This window comes from Solanum tuberosum, unplaced genomic scaffold (genome assembly GCF_000226075.1).
Source record: "Solanum tuberosum cultivar DM 1-3 516 R44 unplaced genomic scaffold, SolTub_3.0 scf00021, whole genome shotgun sequence".
Taxonomy (NCBI): domain Eukaryota; kingdom Viridiplantae; phylum Streptophyta; class Magnoliopsida; order Solanales; family Solanaceae; genus Solanum; species Solanum tuberosum.
The window spans coordinates 403280-424974 of record NW_006238947.1 but is presented as its reverse complement, the minus strand read 5'-3'; the positions used below and the strand labels follow the sequence as shown (position 1 = coordinate 424974).

The 21695-nt window shown below is 32.9% G+C and overlaps 4 protein-coding genes across 4 annotated transcripts in view; 2 read left to right on the top strand and 2 right to left on the bottom strand.

Moving 5' to 3' along the window:
• Window positions 1–2293, bottom strand: part of LOC102598776 (uncharacterized) — a 6651-nt gene extending 4358 nt beyond the window's left edge. Inside the window, exon 1 of the mRNA XM_006340950.2 lies at window positions 2009–2293. Within this exon, the coding sequence (XP_006341012.1) occupies window positions 2009–2195 (187 nt within the window). The 5' untranslated portion in view covers window positions 2196–2293. The remainder of the gene's footprint in view (window positions 1–2008) is intronic.
• A 1671-nt stretch (window positions 2294–3964) lies between these two features.
• On the top strand, window positions 3965–5314 carry LOC102580465 (thaumatin-like protein). Its single transcript, XM_006341147.2, has 2 exons — window positions 3965–4392; window positions 4480–5314. Exons 1-2 carry the CDS (start codon window positions 4329–4331, stop codon window positions 5151–5153), a joined length of 738 nt encoding a protein of 245 aa, XP_006341209.1. The 5' UTR covers window positions 3965–4328; the 3' UTR covers window positions 5154–5314.
• A 26-nt stretch (window positions 5315–5340) lies between these two features.
• LOC102598108 (uncharacterized) lies at window positions 5341–10345 on the bottom strand. The gene is made up of 6 exons (XM_006340948.2): window positions 10125–10345; window positions 9303–9445; window positions 9145–9195; window positions 6512–6733; window positions 6287–6389; window positions 5341–6162 (listed from the first exon to the last, which is right to left on the bottom strand). The coding sequence occupies exons 1-6, from the start codon at window positions 10211–10213 to the stop codon at window positions 5577–5579; spliced, it is 1194 nt and encodes a 397-aa protein (XP_006341010.1). The 5' UTR covers window positions 10214–10345; the 3' UTR covers window positions 5341–5576.
• Window positions 10346–16831: 6486 nt separating this feature from the next.
• LOC102580132 (aspartic proteinase PCS1) lies at window positions 16832–18628 on the top strand. The gene has a single exon (XM_006341146.2). The coding sequence runs from the start codon at window positions 16925–16927 to the stop codon at window positions 18221–18223; it is 1299 nt and encodes a 432-aa protein (XP_006341208.1). The 5' UTR covers window positions 16832–16924; the 3' UTR covers window positions 18224–18628.
• The last annotated feature ends 3067 nt before the right edge of the window (window positions 18629–21695 follow it).

Here is a 21695-nt window from a genome sequence, read left to right as displayed (position 1 = left end):
TGACATCATAAATGTAGCAGCCCCCCCCCCCCCCCCCACACACACACAAAAAAAAAGAAGTGCTTCAGAGGCGGTACAAACATACACACGCGCGCGTGCACACACACTATTCTATAAGTGAGAATCCCCAAATCAAAGTATTAAATTACTAGAGTAACCTTAAAATGTTGATGAACAAATATGCCCTTTCATAAATAATTTTTTTTAAATTTATAACCAGTACATGAACCTAGCTTACATTAATCATTCTTTTCCTCATTAGCGTAAAACGGTAGAGCTTAAAAAATTGTAAAAACTCAATATTGATTAAATACAATTTAACACAAACTAAATATTTACTAAATGTTATATTACTGCTAGCTATAAAATGCCTATCAAATGGACTTCTCCTTGAGTTGAGTTGTTGCTTTGTCTTGACCGTTGCTTTTGCTTTGAAATTGTTTGAGAGTTCTGATTGTGCACATATCATTTGCTGCTTGTAATACGATGACCGCTGAAGCATATGAGAAGACTATCTTTCCAGGATGGATAAGCGATATTGGTTAATTCGAGCTTTCTTTGAAGAGGATATAAGACGGATACCTACTCTTTGCATTCAAAGACTATCTTTCCAGGATGGATAAGCAATATTGGTTCATTCAAGCTTTCTTTGTAGAAGATTTAAGACGGATACCTGCTCTTTGCCTAGAGATTACAAATGGAGCAGATGGGGTGAGGCCGAGGAGGGCAAAGTGATCCCACAAAAAATTAACTTGTCTATCTAGCTTTCTCTATTTCCAATCCTCCTTTGTATCACCCTGTTGGGCTTAAGTTTTCATTTTATTTTAATTTCTTTCCTTTTTGCACTTGTAATAGCAATATTTTGGTAGTAGACTATGTCTAAGAGGACTTAATCATAAGAAAATAGGTAACTTTTTAAAAGTATATATTCTGTATGTTGAATCGTTTTAACCTCTTTATATTTAACTGTCTTAGTGATATTCGAGCTTTGCTAAAAAAATAGAAGAGATGACTAATTAAAAATAAAGTAATACTTCTTACCTAAATCATCTTAGTCCTAGAGATAAGAAACAAAAAAAAAATTGTTATATATAGTGAAAATTTTATTTTATTTGGATAATAAATGATTTAATGTCAAATTATGGGCCTTCAGTCTGTTTTTTGAGTAAGAATGACAGTCTTACATTATCTTCACCATAATGCGGACTCCAAGTTCTTATGGCAGAGCATGAGGAGATTTATCATCAACATGATGATTGGAATGAAAATCAAAAGCACGACTGGGATCCTCGTGGTCCAAGACATCAAACAATCAATAACAATAACGTAAGTATGAGATTTTTTTGGTAGTACCGGTGAACCAGATGGCCGTGGCCATGGAATGTGGGACGGAAGACTTGTAGTATTTCTCTAGATATGGCAAAAGTGAAAGACCCCGAAACGGACAAATTCATTACAAGTCTTCCGGCGTCTTCCTTATGTGTGATGCATGTGCCGTGTTCCAATAGATTATTCTTGTCATTTAGTAGCATTCAAATGGTTTATCTTGGAAAGAAAATTCCTAAGGATTGGCCTCTTGCTAGCTAATTTACCGAATAAGTAAGTGATTGAGGGCTCCAAACTCTTACCACAGGCTGGCTTCAACAAATATGAGAGTGAATCCAATTCTTTGTCCAAACATTAGTAACTATACAGTAGAGTGAATTTCCAAAACATATTAGAAAACAGAAATATGAATTCTTTGTTTATTGATCCTAGCAGGTTCCTGTCCTAACTACTACCTAAAGTGAGCATTAATGACATTTTCTTAAACCAAATCATCTTCCTCAACCATTTTTATCCATCAAAAACACATAATTAAACTCAAGAAATGAACTTTAGTACTTCACAGCTTGGGAAAAGTGAAAATACCTATGACCCAGATGGGGAAATCAAAGCAAATTCGCATTTACAACATAAAAACAAACTGAAGACACCAATTCATTAGATTGGTATAGTGATCAAAAACCTGATTTTTGTGCCCGAGCAAGGGAAATAGCATAATTGATCATTTGAAGAGCAACTGGGTTGGTCTTGAAACCAGTATTAACATTGTTGTTAATGGAGAAAAATCTTGTTGGTGGTAACCTGAAATCGGACACGGCGGAGCCACCAATTCTGGCAGCTCTAAAGAGCTTAGCTCCGATTCGAAACATAGTAAATGCTTCTGTAAAACCCTAAATTCAAAGGGTTTATCAGATTTGGGGTTCGATTTCAGTAGCTTTGAATTTGATGGAACTATTCCATTTATTCTTGAATTCTAAAAATAGTTATTTCAAATTATTTATTATTTTAGAAGTTCAAAATAAATTAATTTTTTTAATTTTATCTTGAATACTACTAATTGTTTTTTAAAGATTACAACTACTTTAATGGAAAATGGGAATAAAGAGTCGCTCACAAAAATGAATGAATGAAACGACTGATTCTGATTGAATCAAATATTATTTGTTCCTATTTTGTGTAGAAAAATTATTGATTTGATTTTTATTTTTTTAAATCTCACTATGAAAGACGACCACATCTACAACTTTTAGTATATTATCTTCCAAAATCGTATTGGTTTATAATAAGTTGAGCTTTAATGTTTACGTCCATCGGATTGAAGGTTTAAATCTCCTAATCCACTATTCACGAGGTAATAAATGTATTTGTTTGGATGTTAATTTAATAGAAGGAGATTATATCTTAAGTAAAATACGAGTAAAATAATCGAAATTCTTCTAATGAAGAGAAACACTATATATAATTTGAGATAGAGAGTTCATTAGAAAAAAAAAATGTTTTTTTAAGTATGTGAATTAGAACATCAATTTTTGTGTGTATGTGAAGTCTAATATTCGTACCTTAAATTTATAATAACACGATTCTTTTAATATCATAAATTTCAAAATAAGAGAAAAAATATATTTTTTATTCTAATCCGACTTACATATTAATTTTTCGTTTCCTCTCCTTTCTCATTATGCTATGAAAATGTACATTGTATTGCAAACAAAGCTAATAGTAAAACGGAGGGTAAAATTGAGAAACTAAAATATTTCTAGATTAATCAAATAGTTCATCGACAAATTTGATTAAGTTTGAAAATTATGTACATGTACATTTGAAAAGTTTTTCAAGACATATTATTACAAACCTGTATTCGTTATCACAAAAGAGTAATATAAAATGATTCACAATATATATATATCTAAAATTCTGACTCCGTCAATTTTATTTTTTTTGTCAAATATATAACTATATCCACAATTAGGTGTTAATTAGATATTAGGGAACCTTTCTAATCCTTACTGTGAAGTTAAACGATAGCTTAATGCAGCTTAAATGCTCCCTAATCTTTAAAGCTTAATCACGATTCTTATTAGTGTAAGACACTTTCCTTTTAACAAAAATAACTTGTTCAGATCTTGTCATGTAAAAATATTGGGGTCGCGTCATAGCTGATTTGGAGATGAGTTAAGTATATATTAGATTTTGCATAAGTAATACCATGTTTAGTAATTGGTTAGGGGTAAATTATTCATGAATAAAATTAATAAGATGTTTGATTTGGAATATAAAAACTCACATAACTAATTCATGTAAAAATTATGAGAAAATTTATGTACTATTATTTTATGCACGATAAAAGAGAACAACTTTATTACAATATTTTTGGTCATCTCACCAATCTCTATTTATCGATCATACGAATAAGAAGTCGACGATATGCTAATAGTAACAAGTTATAAGTAACTGATGCACGTAAAGAATGCGTGATGACAAATTATTTGATAAATAACCACGGCCTAAATTGCGCAAATTTTTCACTTTTGATTCCGTAACCGTGTTGGATTCTCAAAAAAATCCTACACACACATTGACATCGAGTCTGGGCAACATCGACCATGACAATTCTAGCTTCTGATGAGTGATTCAACTATTTTTGGAGAATCAGACACGCACACATTGACATTTTCAAATAGTCCGAGCAACATAGACCATGACAATTCTAGCTTCTGATGAGTGAGTAGAGTTGAAGCATCTACACAAGCTAAGTATCTCCAAATCACATTAGGCTATAGTGAGGTACAAGTCCTCCACTTGAAGCAATGCATATGTGCCCTTTGTTCCCAAAAGAAAGGTAAAAAAGATACCATTGTTGGTTATAATAAACTAAAAGCATACAGTTAAACAGAATGTTTAGTTTGTACTTTAAAAACTTGAGCTCTCCAGAGTTGAGCAGCTAGCTCTTCCACTCACCACTAATTCTGTATACCTGAGCTTCAGCTTTTCGAAGTGTCAAAATGCAGATTTTAACTCATCTACTATGTATTGCACTCTGTCTATACCTCTTTCTTGTCAGCACAAGTAATTCCCTGACTCTTAATCCATGTCCTAACTTGTTTGTATGCACAATATTTTCTTGACTTGTTTTACTTTGTCATGTGACTGCAGATGGGACACAAATTATTCTAGTTAACAACTGCAGAAGAAGCATATGGCCAGGAATTCTTGGGAATACAGGGAAGATGACTCCTAAAGATGGTGGCTTTCATATGAGAAGTGGTGATGAGGTAGTCTTCGATGTGCCTATGAAGTGGTCGGGTAGGATATGGGCCAGGCAGAATTGTCACTTTAATAAGACTGGTCAAGGCTCATGTGATACTGGAGACTGTAATGGTCAGTTAAAATGCAGGGGGTTAGGAGGTAAGCCACCAGCTACTGTTGTGGAAATGACACTAGGCTCATCGACTTCGCCCCTGCATTTCTACGATGTGAGCTTAGTCGATGGCTTCAACGTGCCAGTTTCAATGAGACCTGTAGGTGGAGGAGCAGGTTGTGGCGTGGCGGAGTGTGATGTTGATCTGAATATATGTTGTCCATCTGCACTAGAAGTGAAGGTTGATGGAAAAGTGGTAGGGTGCAAGAGTGCTTGCTTGGCTATACAATCAGCCAAGTACTGCTGCACAGGGAAGTTTGCAGATCCCAAAACTTGCAAACCTACTATTTTTGCTCATCTATTTAAGGCCATCTGCCCCAAGGCTTACAGTTATGCATTTGATGAGTCTTCTAGCCTAAACAGGTGTAGGGCTACAAGGTATGTCATTATTTTTTGCCCTCCAAAATAAGAGTTCTGGGAATCAGTAATACAAGTTTCATGTACCTTAGGACTGGATGGAAACACATGTCCATCTGGAGGCAGTTTGTTATCCCAACTTATGTAACTCATGTCTTAGCAGAAAATTAATGGGAAGTCAATGAACAGCAATATTAGTACTAGTTGAGATTCTCATATTGTGATAAAAATCATCAAAATAAAAACACATTCAACAGTCGATGATCTAAATATACTATAACCAAAACGAATACAGCATTACACTAAGATTTTGGTTAAACAACAAAGGAAAAGAAGAAAAATTGCAAGTGTGACATGACAAAGAGGAAAGACTATAAATTATCCAGAAAACACTCGGCATTTAACACAGAATGTTATTTGTAATATCACAAAGATATATTAAGCCGAAGAACCTGGTATTGCCTAAACATGTACATCATGCAGAGGTGTCTCTATTTTCTTCCCCAGACATGGCTCCACTGAAGCTATTCTGTGCAGGAGGATCCTGTGTAGGTGGACCTAGACCTAGCAATAAGGGAGCCTGTTTCTTTTCATTACTTGGCTTAGTATCCTCATTCCTATTCGCAGCCCAAGCTCTCAGAGGAGGTTCAAAATGCTTACTAGCAACATCAGGTGGTAATGCATCCTCTCCAGGGAGAACAACTAGGCCTTTCTCTCTAAGAGAAGAAGGCTCATTGTAGCAGGTATTCCAGAGGGAATCTACAAGCTGCCTCTCTTCTTTAGCAGCACCAAGATCTTCAGGTGACATAGAGGAAATCCCCTTAATTCGCTCCTGGAGTATTTGCTTGAGTTTCTCATTTTCTTCAATTGATGAGGAGCCAGCAACCTCTCCTGTCTTGTCTTGGGCAAGCTCAAGAAGTCCTCGTAGGGCACCCTCTCGCACTTCTCCATCATCACTAGAGGCTAGATGCATCATAACTCGAGGAAATCCTAGCTCAGTCACTACATTGCAGTCTGAATGATTCTCTTGCAGTAAATAATGGATCACGTTAAGGGCTTTCCTGCAAAAATACAGAAACTACACCTGTCAGAAAAGGAATATAAAATAGGAAGTTTTACTGGAAAGCAGCAGCTTCATCAATGGTTAATTCAGAAACATCTAGTGCATGATATAGAAAATAGTACCTTTGAAATCTCACATTCTCCGAACTCAAAGCATCTCTTAAAGCTGCATAACCATTTGCAAGACGAAATGCAGCAATGGCAGGCTTGTTGTGCCTGATTAAAGCTGTAATAAAGGAAAAATAAAAAGCTAATTGATCAGCACTACTGGAACAAAGATGACATGACAACAAAATTTAAAGGACACAATTAACTAATAAATCATTCAGCAACAGGAAAAGTACCCACATGAAATTGCACCAAGAGCTTTAGTGCGGGCAGTAACATCAGGATCTGAGGTGAAATTTGACAGAAGAGGTTCTAGGCCATTAGCTTCCATTACCAGCTGTTGGCTCCTCGGGTTGTTCTGAACAATTGTACTTACAACTTCTGCCGCTTTGGCTCTAATGTTTGCATGGGAGTTCTTTAAGTAACCAAGAAGAGGCACCAATCCACCAATTGAGTTCAGATCTGCCGAATTAACAATAAAGGGAGAGAGCATAAGATTAAAACTATAATTACCTATAGAAGGCTCCAATAGAAAATGACAATAAAAATGAGTAAAGAGAACAAAATCCCCAAGGAATGAGGAGGGAGAGGACACAGAGCAGAAACTTCAAGAGTTGATAGTGAGGAATAGCTATGAGCCAGAAACACTAACAAAGTATAGACCACTTCCCCAGGTCTCTCTGGTCCTCTTCCCTTTTTCTAATTTCCATAGCAGTACCAAGGAATACCTCCCCCAGGTTCAAGTGGCTCTTGAGAACCGATATAGCTTAGTCATAGGCATTCCAGATAACATTGATGCTGTAAAGGATGAGAGACTAAATGGTTTCCTTTGTTTCATACTCTTTGATCCTCTTAAAGCTCTTTTACTGTAAGTGTTCCATTCTATCGAAGGAAGCAACTAACTACCGAGCTCTTAAAGAGGCACCAGAGTCAAAACATTTCAAACTGTAGGACATACCTCTAGGTTGAATAGAAGACTTGAGGACCTCATATTGTAGAGCACAATAACACCAAGAGTACATTCATACAAAATACATATTAAAAGAAAATTGTGACTGCTTATATAAATAATCAGAATTAAGCTTGGAAAAAAGCAGGACAGAGGAGGATCAGAGTGATGTATAATATGGAATAAATAGTGTCACAGCTTGGTCCAATATGCTTCATTTTTATTTTCTTTTCAACAAGTAATTATTATCTGAACACAACCAATTACATCCACTAGGAACAGAGATAAACATAAGGTAATTAGGAGTGACATCCAAGAGGATTACGTGTGACCAAGGTTTTTATTTGTTTGGATATGTGATTATGGAGCACAAACATCTTCAATAGAGATTAACATGAAGTTGCATAACTTTACTGAGCACTTATTGTCACACATGGTTTTCCTTAAGATGAGTGGATGTACGTTCTTGAATTAATCGGAAGTAAAAGATGAGAGCAATATCATTACTGCTATTTTGTGGCAGAACGAAGTTCATCAGTCTAAGAAAAAACCAATGTAGAACTATGTTGCTCGGACTCTCCAAAAATGTTGCCGCACCCGTGTCAAATCCTCCAAAAATGCACTATTTTTGGAGTATCCGACATGGATGCTGGTAAGTAGCTACTCTACAGAAATGCAGGATGCTTGTCAGGGCATAATTCACAAAACATGAAATAATTAGTCTTGGCTCCTAGATGAACACAATGATATGAACTACCTTGTCAAAGAACAGGTCAGCAAAAGAATAAACTCATATAATCAATGAAACCACTCCTTGATCAGGGCTTTTTTTTTAATTGTCGAGAAATTCCGAGGGCCAGTGGTGCACGGGAACCAGTTCAGAACTAGGCAATAATTGGTACACACCACTACTCCTGTCCACTTGAATACCGTGATTTTGAATGTGGCAGAGTTCAAACACATGACGTCCAAAATTCAATTAAACCTACATGATATTATTAAGTAAATGGACCTTTGGCCGACTGGACCCCAAAAGCTAGCTTAAGAGGTGAGGATTGAGCAAAAGACCATATAAAGAGACAAGGGGCCATTCTTTCAACCAATGTGAGGTGCTAACTCTCCTCTGAACGCCCAGAGTGGACATCTAGAGCGTGAAAAATTTAACATAGGGGCCTAGTATTCAGTAAAATAAGAATATATTGGTGTAGCTCTAACTCCATATTAAGAAATGGACCTTGGGCCTAAATCAACAACATAAACTAGCTCATGTGACAAGAATTGTCCAATACTATAAGGAGACAACAATCTATAGTATTCTGATACGAATGCTAGAAGAAAATCTAGACGAGCAACATGTGGAGATAATCTATCTTAGTTTCTTTGTTTTAAATAGTGTTGAAGATAAAGGAAACTGAAGACATATAAATAATTACACTATATAAATATATAAGCAGTAATTATTTATAGTAGTTATAAGCAAAAGTTATTACCAGCAGCAGTTATCTAGCATCTACAGCAGCAACTGTTTCTATCTCTATCTATTAGGAGTTATCTTTATGTTTATTATAAATATGTGTATTTTAGGAGAATTCTGGAGAAGCAAAATATTATTATTGTCTTTGTATCTGGAGATTTGTCCACTCCATACGGACATAGTTATTGGTTAATGCAGTGTTTAAGATTCTTGCACTTTAATTAACGAGTAAAGTTTCATTTTCATCTCGTTTCATCTTAGTTTCTATCATATTCCCTCAACTAATGTGGGACATTCTAACAGATATATCATCAGATAAAACCTTCCATAAATCAATCAACTAGGCCTCAATTCCAAACTAGTTGGTTTTTAAGAATCATGTAATACTTGTAAATACCAAATCATGATATGCATATGTTGCTGAAGACCTAAATTACACCAAGAACTCACCATTAGCCATGTCAATAGATTCGACATGTTCTTGTAGCTCATCCAGCATATCTGTAAAATCATCAGGCCAGCAAATAAGACAAAATGAGCAAAACTCATAAACATGATTACACATTATCCAGAAAAACTAAAAGCCCAAATGCCTCAAAATCAAGCACCTTCAATATCTTGGGAAGTTACCCCCTGTGATTCCAAAACCTGCTCTGGTGTTTGCATGACAAGTGTAATCTCCTTCATTCTCTTTATTACATCAACAGTTTGAGCTTGCATAGCCTCCATGAACCACCTCCTGTCCTCCTCACTGACCCACAGTAATACAATCAACCAATAACTTCAATATAAAACCAACTTTCACAGAAAACAACAAATAAAAATAGAAATTTCATTCAAATTACTACACCAATCAATCAATCAACGACAATAAGATACCAAGTGTAATTCCACAAGTGGGGTTTGGGAAGGATAGTGATGTTGTTCCCCGATAGACCCTCGACTCAAGTAAAACCATTACAACACAATTCGAAAAACAAAACAACTGAAGTAAAGAAGGCAAGACAAAATGCTAAAAGAACCCATGACAAAGCATACTAAAAAGAAACAATCCCTACACCAATCAATGAACAAATAAAAATAGAATCTTTATTCAAATTACTACCCCAATCAACCCAAAACCAATTTGCCTGCTACATAAATCCTCTTTATCAATTCCACTCATATTTCAACTATTTTTAGCTAGTCCTCAACCTACAACACCCATCTTTTATACTACAGCCTTTGAAAACAAGAACAATGAGTCCGCCCCTCTACCCTTCTCCACTTAAACACAAGAGGCTTAGTTCGCACATCACACAACTCAAACCTATCAACTATCTGAACTATAATTACTATTCAATCGAAAAAACCCATATCAAAAGTTTCAATCTTTTTTGCTATAAAAGAAAGGAATACATATCATTATTACAAGATTCGAATTTGGTTACCTCAAATTGCGAGAAGGAGGATTGGTACCATCAGCATGAGATAGACTCCATTTCAATAAACCATCCCAATTAGGTCCCTCTTTCGCCATTTTTGATTTCGTAGTTGGATTTTTTGGAGTTTGATTTTGGAGAAGAAGAAGAATTTATTGAAGGGATTTTGGAGAAACTAGAAGGTACTGGAACTTTGGAGAAGAAGGGATTTATCTTGGAGAAGGGTTTAATATTTGTTTACATTAAATTAAATTAAATAGAGATGTGGTATATATTAATAATAAAATAGGGATATAATTACCTCAAATTTAATTCACTCATAATTTTATAAAACGTAAAAATCATCTCCACATTCAAACTTTACTTTCAAAACATTTTTTTCCTCTTTATGTGAAGTCTTTTTTATATTATATATAATAATAATAGAATATAATCATCTTGTGATAGGTAAAATATAACAATATTTTTATGAACTTGTTACAAAATGAAACATTATGTTTTTCTTTTAATAATTTTATTATAATCTTAAGTGTATTATCTACCTTCTACGTACATATATGTATGTGCTTAGACATTTTTAACTGAAATGGACCTTCAAGAGATGATCGAGAACCACCCCCACCCCCAAATTGCTTAGGGGTTGCACTATGTTGCGTGGACGAGATCTTCTCTCCTTTTTACTTTTTTTCTCCCACACACTTTTTTGTCTTCTTTCGATAAGGAGAAAAGAATAATTTTTTAAATGAATAAAAAGATAATTTTTCATTAGAGTCACGTGTATTATCTACGTGTGTATATATATATGTATGTATGAATGTGCTTAGATATAAGTTTCACTTTTTGTTTATTTGCCCTTTTAGTATCATCTATCTCTATCTAATAAACAGATTTTGATCATCTATCAAATTAAACTTTGGAAGGCTTTGGTCCAATTGTTTATTCTCGGCCCAATAGATTTTCTCAATCCAATAATTATATATCCACATTAAATTGGGCCTCGTTCATAATATTCTCTAATTTCCATTCATCCCTAGTCCCTACAATGGCATGGATCGCATTGCACATTTTTAGAAAAATAAATTTCTTAGAAATAATGAAAATATTTTTTTTAATCAAGATCGGAAAACAAGTTACAAAATAACATTGTAAGTTTATTATTCTTTTCCCCTATCTACCCAACATCCCCCTCGCCTTGATTATCCCAATCCTAACTCTCCACCATATCTCACCCTTATAGAGTTGTAGTGTTTTACTTGTGTTTTTTTTGAGATAATAATATTTTAATTACTTACATAATATTAGAAACTAAGTAAAAAAAATCACTTATTTTAAAAATATATATAAAAATACTTTTTGTGAAAAACATTTTCCTTCCTTCAAACAGTTCCTAAGAAACTCTAGAGTAATGTGTTCAGTTGATATATAATAGAGAAGCCTATGACAAAAATAACTTATGTTTTATTTTACTTATCGTATATTAAAAATAGATTTTTGTAATTCATCTGTGTAGCAAATTAAGAGAAATTCATTGTTCATTTGTTGTAATATTACCCTTATTAATAAATAACTATATAAAGTATTATTTCCTCTATTTTAGAAAACACTTTAGTAAAAAAATAAAATATTCCAAAATAAAGTGTCACTTTCAAATTTTAAGACAAAATTAATATTGTATGTTTTTTCAATCATACCTTTGTATCAAAATCTTTTTCCTTAATAATGCATAATTTTCCTAATAGATAGAGAATATTTAGTAAACTATACTTTCTATAATTATTTTTCTTGATAAGTGTAAAATAAATAAAATTAATATTTATTTTGAGACGAAAAAAATAATTATCAGATTTAAATTTACAAAATATAACTAGAAACTCTTTGATAAATATATTTTAATTTTTTTTATGTCAAATCAATATGAACTAAATAAAATAAAACATCTGCTACGAGTTTGTTATGCAGGATTTTTTTTAATTCCTGGAAGATTCTCTAGTGGCGTTTAAAAAGTCTTGAGGTAATATACAAGTTGTTCTGATAATCATAGAAATATATACAAACGTGCATGGTTTAATTTGTGTCTTTTTGTCACCAAATTTATCACAAACTTTTTGTTTGTTTCACTGGTTATGTCTACATCGTGTTACATGAGTTTGTTTCCCAATTAATATGAGTTACGTTGCGGTGTAATGGTCGATATGATTGTTTTACTTTTAATTAGAGGTTTCAGATTCAAGTGTTTGAGGGGGTTCAAGTCTTATTTATGGAAGAAAATCATATTGAGAGTGTCATTCCCAAATGGAATCGTGAGTGGTCGGTATGACTGTTTCACTCTTAATTAGAGGTTTTGGATTCAAGTGTTTGAGAGATTCAAGTCTTGTATAAGAGAGAAAATCATATTGAAAGTGTCATCCTCAAATGGACCCCGCAATGCAAATGCACGATTCAAATTTAATTAAAACTCCAATGATTTTAATCTAGAATTAGAATATATAAGTGAATTCACTATTTATTACTCCTTCTAGTTCATATATACGTGAATTATTGTGATTTTCTTATAATTCAAAAATCAAAATAAGTAAATTCTTTAAAATTTAAGAAAATTGTTGAGACTTTTTTCTATTCATCCTTTCTGTATTTAATGAGATTTTTAACAACGTTACATTTTATAGTTGAATAGTTTGGAAATATCAAAAGAATAATAGTGAAAATTAACTTTTAATTTTTTATCCTTAAAATATTTTTCGTTAAAAATATGTCACATCCCAACTATTCATTTAATATGGACCATAGAGAGTACTTCCATCGTTTTAATTATTGACAGCTGCATGTAAATTAACTTAAAGGTACTGTGATTAGTTAGCTAGTGGTAAGTTAGTAATTAATACTCCCTTCATTTTTACTTATTCATTTTACACGTTTACTAAGAAATAATGATTTAACTATAAGTAGCTAGCTAGCTAGCTACACTGTATTTTCAATACAACAATATTTGATAAAATTACTACATATTACTTCTTCTTCTTCTCTCATTACTCTATTATTGCACTTGAAATGAGTCAATGCAAATATGCTCTAAGTCTCCAATTTATTTTTATTATATAAAAGAGAGTAACTTTATATTGAAGGATGACTTTAAAATCTTCAACTAATTTAGAGTTATTTGAGTTATACAATGTTGTTGGGCTATTGCATCCTGAAAGATACAAGGCAATAGTTATATTGTTGCATTAATATAAATTATACCGCATTAAACTTAAATCTCTTTAAATAACGTGAAATATTCACACCTCAATCTAAATATTTATTTATTTTATATTTTAATTATAATTTATGATATATTCATCGATCCATCGTCATGTTAAAAGATGTTTGGTGGATCAAAGAGATATGTTAAGAGGGTCCCTATTTTTTCTAAGGATTGTGTTGCCCATATTATAGTAACATGTCATGTGCTAGCTTCAAACTCATTTGAAGGGTATTTTGATGTGTTGATTTTACAACACAACCCATGTGCCAAAGTAAACTAACGAGTTTTAGATCTAAGATGCTTTCTTCAACTTCACTTATTTTTTACTTTAGTTGAGTTCTTCACACTTATTTGAGACAAGTGTCTACTTTTGCATAAATGTCTTGAGAATCCCAAGAATGCTTTAAAGAAGCAATGAGTGAAATCAATAAAGTCTCATTAATGCCTCACTTGTGATTAACCATTGGGAGGTAAGTAGATAAGTTGCTCTTTTTGAAAAAACACATGCACTAATAAGATATATTTCTAAGGCAAGTTAGATTTGCTCGAATGGTTGAACGCCTGTATCATTAGATTAAGATAAATAGGGATTACATTAATCTTTTTAATAGTATGATGTGCGGAAAAAGAAAAGGAAAATAAGATACATATTTTTAACTTGAACTATGCTTCATTTCATTTTTACTTGTTCATTATATATATACAAATAATAATTTTTTAATATTGCAGAAAAATTAAGACCTACACTTCCCATTACAATATACAAGGGAGAACGTTTCGTTCGTAAAAGGCTTTTTTGATTTCCTTCACTTTTATCTTTTAAAGTTAATACGACAATTCATTATTACATTATTAATCTCCTCATAATTAATTTCTACATTATTAATGTTTATATAGATAATTATTGTAGCATTATTTGTGTACGAACCAAACGTCCCCTAAGGTGTTTATTACTTTAATAGGAAGTTTTAAACAGACAAAATGATGTGATTTTAGTTGATTAGTCCATTTTCTAGGTTTAGTAGGATTTGGCGGCAGGTAGTTGTTGAAAGCCATTAAGTCAATTCTTATGTCCTTCACTAAGACCAATTGCCAATTGTCATGCATGAAAAAGTTAGGCAAATTTTAGGATGCGTTCGGAAAAATAATTGAGTTTCTTACTTATTTTTTTGTGTTTATAGTATTTTTAAATTTTTTTATATATATAATCTAAATAAATATTATAAAAAGTGAGGAATGTGTGTCGGGGAAACGGGAGAGGGGGGAAGGATTAGGGATGTGGGGTGCGGTTGGGGGGGGATAAGAGTTGACGTGGGTAAGTAAGTGGGTTGAAGATGAGTTTTGTTGGAGGGTGAGAAAGACACAATTAAAGTAAAACTGGAACATCATCACATATTGAACTGACTTTTCCGATTTTAATTAGGAAAATTATTCTCATTTTCAAGATATTTTTTTTAATCAATCGAACATGAAAAAATTGAAAAATATCATCAACGGACACACCCTGCCCTAGGTTCACTTGGAAGCTTTTACTACACACGTAACAACTTTAAGATGTTGGCCAGTCTTGCTACCAACCTTTAATGATTATGAAATATAATCAATAAAAGAGAAAAAAAATTAAATACTACTCTATGAAAATTCAAACAAGACAAATGTTCTTTCCTTTTCTATTTAATAAATTTTGATTGTACAAAATCATGAAGACACCACTATCGTTATCGTTAAGGGTCACTCTTAGATTGATCGTGTGGTATAACTAATTTTAACAAAAAAATCTATACAAAATAATAAAATAGCCATTTAATTAATGCAATATTGGGTTGGCCCTATTTAATTATATATGTATTAGGTTATGTTGATATCTATAAATTGTTTTATATGTTGGCAGTGGATAGTATTTCATCGAAATTAATAATTTTTTTGTAAATTTTATTCTGTATTTATCTTAAACGATTCATTTTATATGTATAAATTAATAATTTAAAACCTTTAAAAAAAATTAATTCAAAACTCATAAACTTTAAACTCCGAACTCCTGAATAAAATGTTGAATAATGACACGTCCATTATAATGAAGATTAGATTTTAAGGACAAAAGAAATACTTATATAGCAGCAACTCATTATTGTTAATTACTATCATATAATAAATTTTTTCATTATTCACCACTATATAATAATACATTCATTATTACTTACGCCATAAATAATTCCTTCATAATAATTTTACATAATTAATTTGTAACTCAAGTGATCCTTAACGAAGAAACAACAATATTTTAATAATTAGAAAATTTGAATAGTTTAGTTGGTGGACTATCTAAATTTTGATCTTATCGGTGATTAATAAAATTCAAATCTCACATTATAATATATCTTCGATTTCTCGTTCCCCTTCTATTTTACTAATAAGTTTTTTGAACGTACCTGTTTTGTGTTTGACGAAAAGCACAAACTAATTAATAATAGTATTAGCAACCCCAAAATGTGGGATTTCCACCGATTATTAAATGTTAATCAACCGCCCAAAACATCGTTTTCAAATCTTTTCAAGCACCTCTAAGGTGTCGTTTGGTCGTAAATTAGATTAGTTATATATGATTTAGTTGTATCGAATATAATATTTATAAATTAATTTTATTATACTCAATAACAAAATTATAAAATATAGATGGACTCATTATTTTTATATATTTTAGTTATATTTTGGAAAATCCTTTCATCATCGGTTCAATTCTAATTCCTTCCACGTGATTAATTTGTATGTGTGATTAATGGCGGAGTAATCTTCTGTTAATTGATATTCTTTCGTTAAAAAATTACACTATTTAAGTGAATTATAAGTTTAGATTTTATGCATAAATTATAACATTTTAATTTTTGATATTTTGACACATTTTAATAAAATTATTGACTCAACTATTGTATGCGATTGTAGAATGATGATAACAATAATTTTGATGTGCTAAAGTTTAAACAAAGCAGTTACAAAGCTACTCAATAGAATATTAAGATACAATGCATAAGTGTTTTTTAACAGACATAATACATAAACATAACCCTTAACTTGACTTCAGCGAACAATTATGTCCTCCAACTTTGATTGTGCACAAGTAGACACTTAGACTTGTATAATGGTCCTACATGACATAATACACGTATGACGTAAAATTGCTATATAGGTGCCATGTAGGAAATATTTCAATTTTATACAAGTTTAAGTGTTACCTGTGCACATTCAAAGTTAAATGTCATAGTTGTCAGATGATGTCAACTTAAGAGTCATGTTTATGTATTATGCCTTCAATTATATACATGTTTGTATATTTATGCACACTAAAAAATTGTATAAAATTAAACAAATATGTGTCCTACGTGACACTGGACGTAACAACCATCCAAACAGAGGGTTAAAAACGACATCGTAACAAACTTTCAATATTGCTTAGCTTTAATGGCTATGACCATTTTTCACTTGAAGCCACCATCACCATAGAAATTTCACACAATACTCTCTGTCCCCAAAACTCAAACACTAAACTTTTTTCCTCTTTCAATTCACCATGAAATTACTTCTCTTCTTCTTCCTCACACCATTTCTCTTCTTCCTCAAATGTTCTTCCACAGCAAATTTCAGTACCCAAATTGCTTCACCAAGTTTGATTTTACCCCTAAAAACTCAAATCACATCTGGGTTTTCCGCACCAAATAAACTCCCATTTACTCACAATGTTACTCTTACTGTTTCCCTTTCAGTCGGTACGCCTCCACAGAATGTAACAATGGTGCTTGATACAGGTAGTGAACTCTCATGGCTACATTCAAATTCAACCCGAATTAAACAACCCATTTTCAACCCGAACCGCTCACTTACCTACAGACCCGTTTCTTGCTCCGAACCCACTTGCACGACCCGAACTCAAGATTTCTCCATCCCAGCTTCTTGTGATTCGAAGAATTTCTGTCATGCTGTGCTTTCTTACGCAGATGCTTCGTCTTCTGAAGGGAATTTAGCTATGGATACGTTTACGATTGGCGGGTCGAATTTTACGGGTACGATATTCGGGTCAATGGATTCGGGTTTCAGTAGTGATTCGGATGAAGACGAAAAGACAACCGGGTTAATGGGTATGAACCGTGGATCTCTATCTTTTGTTTCACAAATGGGGTTTAAGAAGTTTTCTTATTGCATTTCGAGCCTTGATTTTTCTGGTATTTTACTTTTTGGTGAATCGAATTTTACTTGGATTTTACCGTTAAATTACACTCCGTTAGTCGAAATTTCACTTCCGTTACCTTATTTTGATCGAGTTGCGTATACTATTAAACTTGAAGGTATTAAAGTGTCGAATAAATTACTTCCGATACCCGAATCCGTATTTATACCCGATCATACCGGGGCGGGTCAAACCATGGTTGATTCGGGTACCCAATTTACTTTCCTATTAGGTCCAGCTTACACTGCACTAAGGAGTGAGTTTTTGAACCAAACTATGAGAACTCTTAAGGTCCTTGAGGATCAAGATTTTGTTTTTCAAGGTGCAATGGACTTGTGTTATCGGGTACCTGTTAATCAAACGTGGTTACCTAAGTTACCATCGGTTAGTTTAGTGTTTCGGGGTGCAGAAATAACGGTTTCAGGAGAACGATTGTTGTATCGAGTACCTGGTGAAATTCGAGGGAAAGATTCGATACATTGTTTTACTTTTGGAAATTCCGAGTTACTACCGATCGAGGCGTACATTATCGGACACCATCATCAACAAAATGTATGGGTGGAGTATGATCTTGAAAAATCTCGGATTGGCTTTGCTCAAGTACAATGCAATATAGCGAGTCAAAGATTTGGTTTTTATCGTTGAAAGTTATATATAGTTCGAGTCAAAAATAGCAGAGTGGTTCTATCGCGGCCCTAATGATAACCAATGGAGATGGTGGAAAACATGTCATGTGATAAATGGATTTTTGCAAGTAGAGGTTTGAGTGGTCCCAAAGTAATGTATATAACACCCCTCAAATTTATGAATTGCCATACTTGGAGTTGCAAGACATCAAGTGAAGGTAGGGGTAGTTGGTTCAAGACTAGAAATGGTTGGTGATTTTTTTTTAAAGAGAGGCCTTCACCATTTTGTACATTTTGTGATTCAACATAAAGGGTGTGTTGAATTTTCAAAGGCAATTAATAATCTTCTTTGTCTAGTTATGTGTACTCATTGAGTTATTTTGTTTGTAGGGAAATATATATTGGTTATTATTGTAATAAAATCTTTTAGTTGATTGAATTAAAGTTTTGTTACATATTAACATAATTGTATCACTTCAAAATTATTGTCATCCATTGTATATCACTTAATATCTAATTTGTTTGGGAGATTTGCACAAATAGAACCATTTAGAGTTGTTTTTTAAATTTTGTCAATGTTTAAAGAATTTGTGCAAAAAATAATAATCATAAATTTCATGATTATAACTTTTTCTTAAGTCATGTCGAGTGGAAGATAAAAAAATTATGCGTATATCACCTTCCTATCTGAATTTTGAGTTTACACCTTTGCATTTCAGATAGCTGTCTGCAACATCAAAACGAATATGTTATATATAGGAGATTGGTATTTCTCAGTATGGTGTATAATACAAAATTACATAGTAATACTATGGATGTCAATGGGGCGGGACGGGGCGAATGCGGGCGAGTTGAAGTGAGTTTTTATAAAACTAAGGGTGGGGTTGTTTTTAGGTATATATGATTTTATGTGGGTTCAAATTTAATTTTAACTTTTTTAGATGTTATAAGAGTGATAGAACATTATTTATTAAGATAATATCTTTAAAACTACTATACCATTCAAGATAGTATATGAAAATGGCTCAACAAAAAATAATACAATTTCTTACATGTTTCTCAATGGATTTGTAATTTTCTTTTTATGTCATTATCGTATTAAATGAATACAACTTAATGAAAAAGTGAATTTATTTTTATGATTTTTTTAGTATCAAACTTAATTAGAAAAAGAAAATATTAAAAAACTTATGCGGGACGGATTTATGTGGAACGGTCTATGCGGAGCGGAGTGAAGGCAGGTTGAAAATGAAAAATTTAGAGAAAAGGGTTAAAAATGCCCTTAACGTATCCCAAATGGTTCAAAAATGCCCTCCTTCCACCTTTTGGTTTAAAAATGCCCTCAACGTTTTTTAAGGTTTAAAAATGCCCTTTTTTAACAGTCGGCTGACATGGCAAATGCTGAGTCATTAAATTAGACAAATGGCTTCATCTTATTGGTCCACCTATTTTTTTTAAATCCAGCCCAACGACCCGACCCATCTATGCTACAAAAACTCAAACCCACCCACAAACCCGTTTACACATTAACCTAACATATCCTTGAACTCCATTTTAGCATGATTCTCAGCCTTTTTTTTTTAGCAGCCGCCGAGGATGGAGGTTTACGGTTGCAAATCACAACACCTTCAATTTGTTCTTCAGTTGACTAAGGTAATGTTTTGCTCTTTTACATTACAGAGTATTTGAGTATATGTTAAAAATCATGTATTTTGAATCTTTTTATGCTTTGTTTATATTGTGTTAGTTGCAGTGGTCCATGTCCCTTTTCTTTTATTTGTCTCCGTCTTCATTAATTTAGAGTTTTTAACTGCTAGTGGGGGTCCATGTCTTTTCTCGATGATATGCTTTATTTATACATATTATATTTTATATTTTATTACACTGAGTATTGTCTGATGTGGGCTCTCTTCTTTTTTTGTTGTGTTGCATATTGACTCGATTCAAGAATGGTTGAACATGTTGATCTGATTTTTAATTATGGGGGACAATGGTTTCGAAAACCACAACTGGTATACCATAAAAAATTGATTCACGTATGGAGAGGTTACGAAGTTGACTTGCTGTCTTACATTGATGTATGTCGAGAATTTAAAGAAAAATTAGCTTTTAGTGAAGTACGACAGCTTCTATTTACAGCCCCATCTGGTGGTTTCTATGTGATCGAAGGGGATGAAGGCATTAGAACTCTTCAGAATTTATTATCTGACAATTTCAAGGTAGTGAACTTTTTTGCAGTAGATAACTATGAAGAGGAGCTTGGGTTAGTTCCAAACATCATTCATTACCATAAATGTGACAATGTTATAGAAGTTGGAACATATTGTGATAGTAGTGAGGAAGAGGAAAATAGTGAAACTGTGTCTAGCGAATACGATAGTGAAGAGTTGGAGAGTTATAAAAAGCAAAAAGAACTTGATATCAATGAAAAGTTAGACAAGTACAAGGATTGGAGTATGGTATGACCTTTAGCAATCTCAAGGAAGCTAAACAAGTTATAGACTTCTATATGTTGTTGCAAATAAGAGGGATATTAGAGTAAAGAAAAGTGACAAAGGTAGAGTTACTTATTGTTGTGTTCTTGATTGTCCCTTTCGATGCTCGATTTACAAGGATGGGAAAGATCAAGGTTTTAAGATCAAGACCTTAAATCAAGAACACACATGTTATGAGACTTCTGAGAACAGGAGAGCTAAAGCTGGGATTTTATCTCAATATTTTAAGAAGAAAGTTCAGAATAATCCTGCATTAAAGATTAAAGACATGAAGGAGCACTTGGATTCTGTTTTGGATCTTGATGTGAATGAGTCAAAATTGAAGAGAGTAAAGAGGCTTGTCTTAGACAAATTAGATGGTAGTTACACAGATGATTATAACAAGTTGGAGGCATACGCACAAGAATTGAGGATGAGTAATCCAGGAACTGATGTAGTGATCAATTTGTCAAGAGATGCTATGGAAGAAGGCAAAAGAAGATTTTTAAGGCTGTATATATGCTTTCAGGCATTAAAGGAAGGCTGGAAAGGAGGTTTGCGACCTTTTATAGGGCTAGATGGCACCTTTTTAAAAGGAAAAAGTAAGGGAATAATGTTGGTCGCAATGGGACAAGATTCGAGTAACCATTTCTATCCACTTGCTTGGGCCGTAGTAGATAAAGAAACTAAAAGAACTTGGAACTGGTTTCTAGAGCTGCTGAAACATTCTTTGGATTTAAAGTCGGGTGAAAATGTCACTTTTATATCAGATATGCAAAAGGTATCTTTACTTTAAGTTCATTTCATCTTTTCTTAGCTAGTTTTCATGTACATTATTCTGCAACTAATCTGAATTTATGTTTTTGAAGGGTTTATTGAATGCTGTTACTAATGTATGCCCACAAGCAAATCATCGATGGTGTGTTAGGCATATTGAAGCTAATTAGAGCAAAAATTACAGAAGTGGGGAGTTGAAAAAGCTTCTTTGGTGGTGTGCGTGGAGTACATATGAGGAGG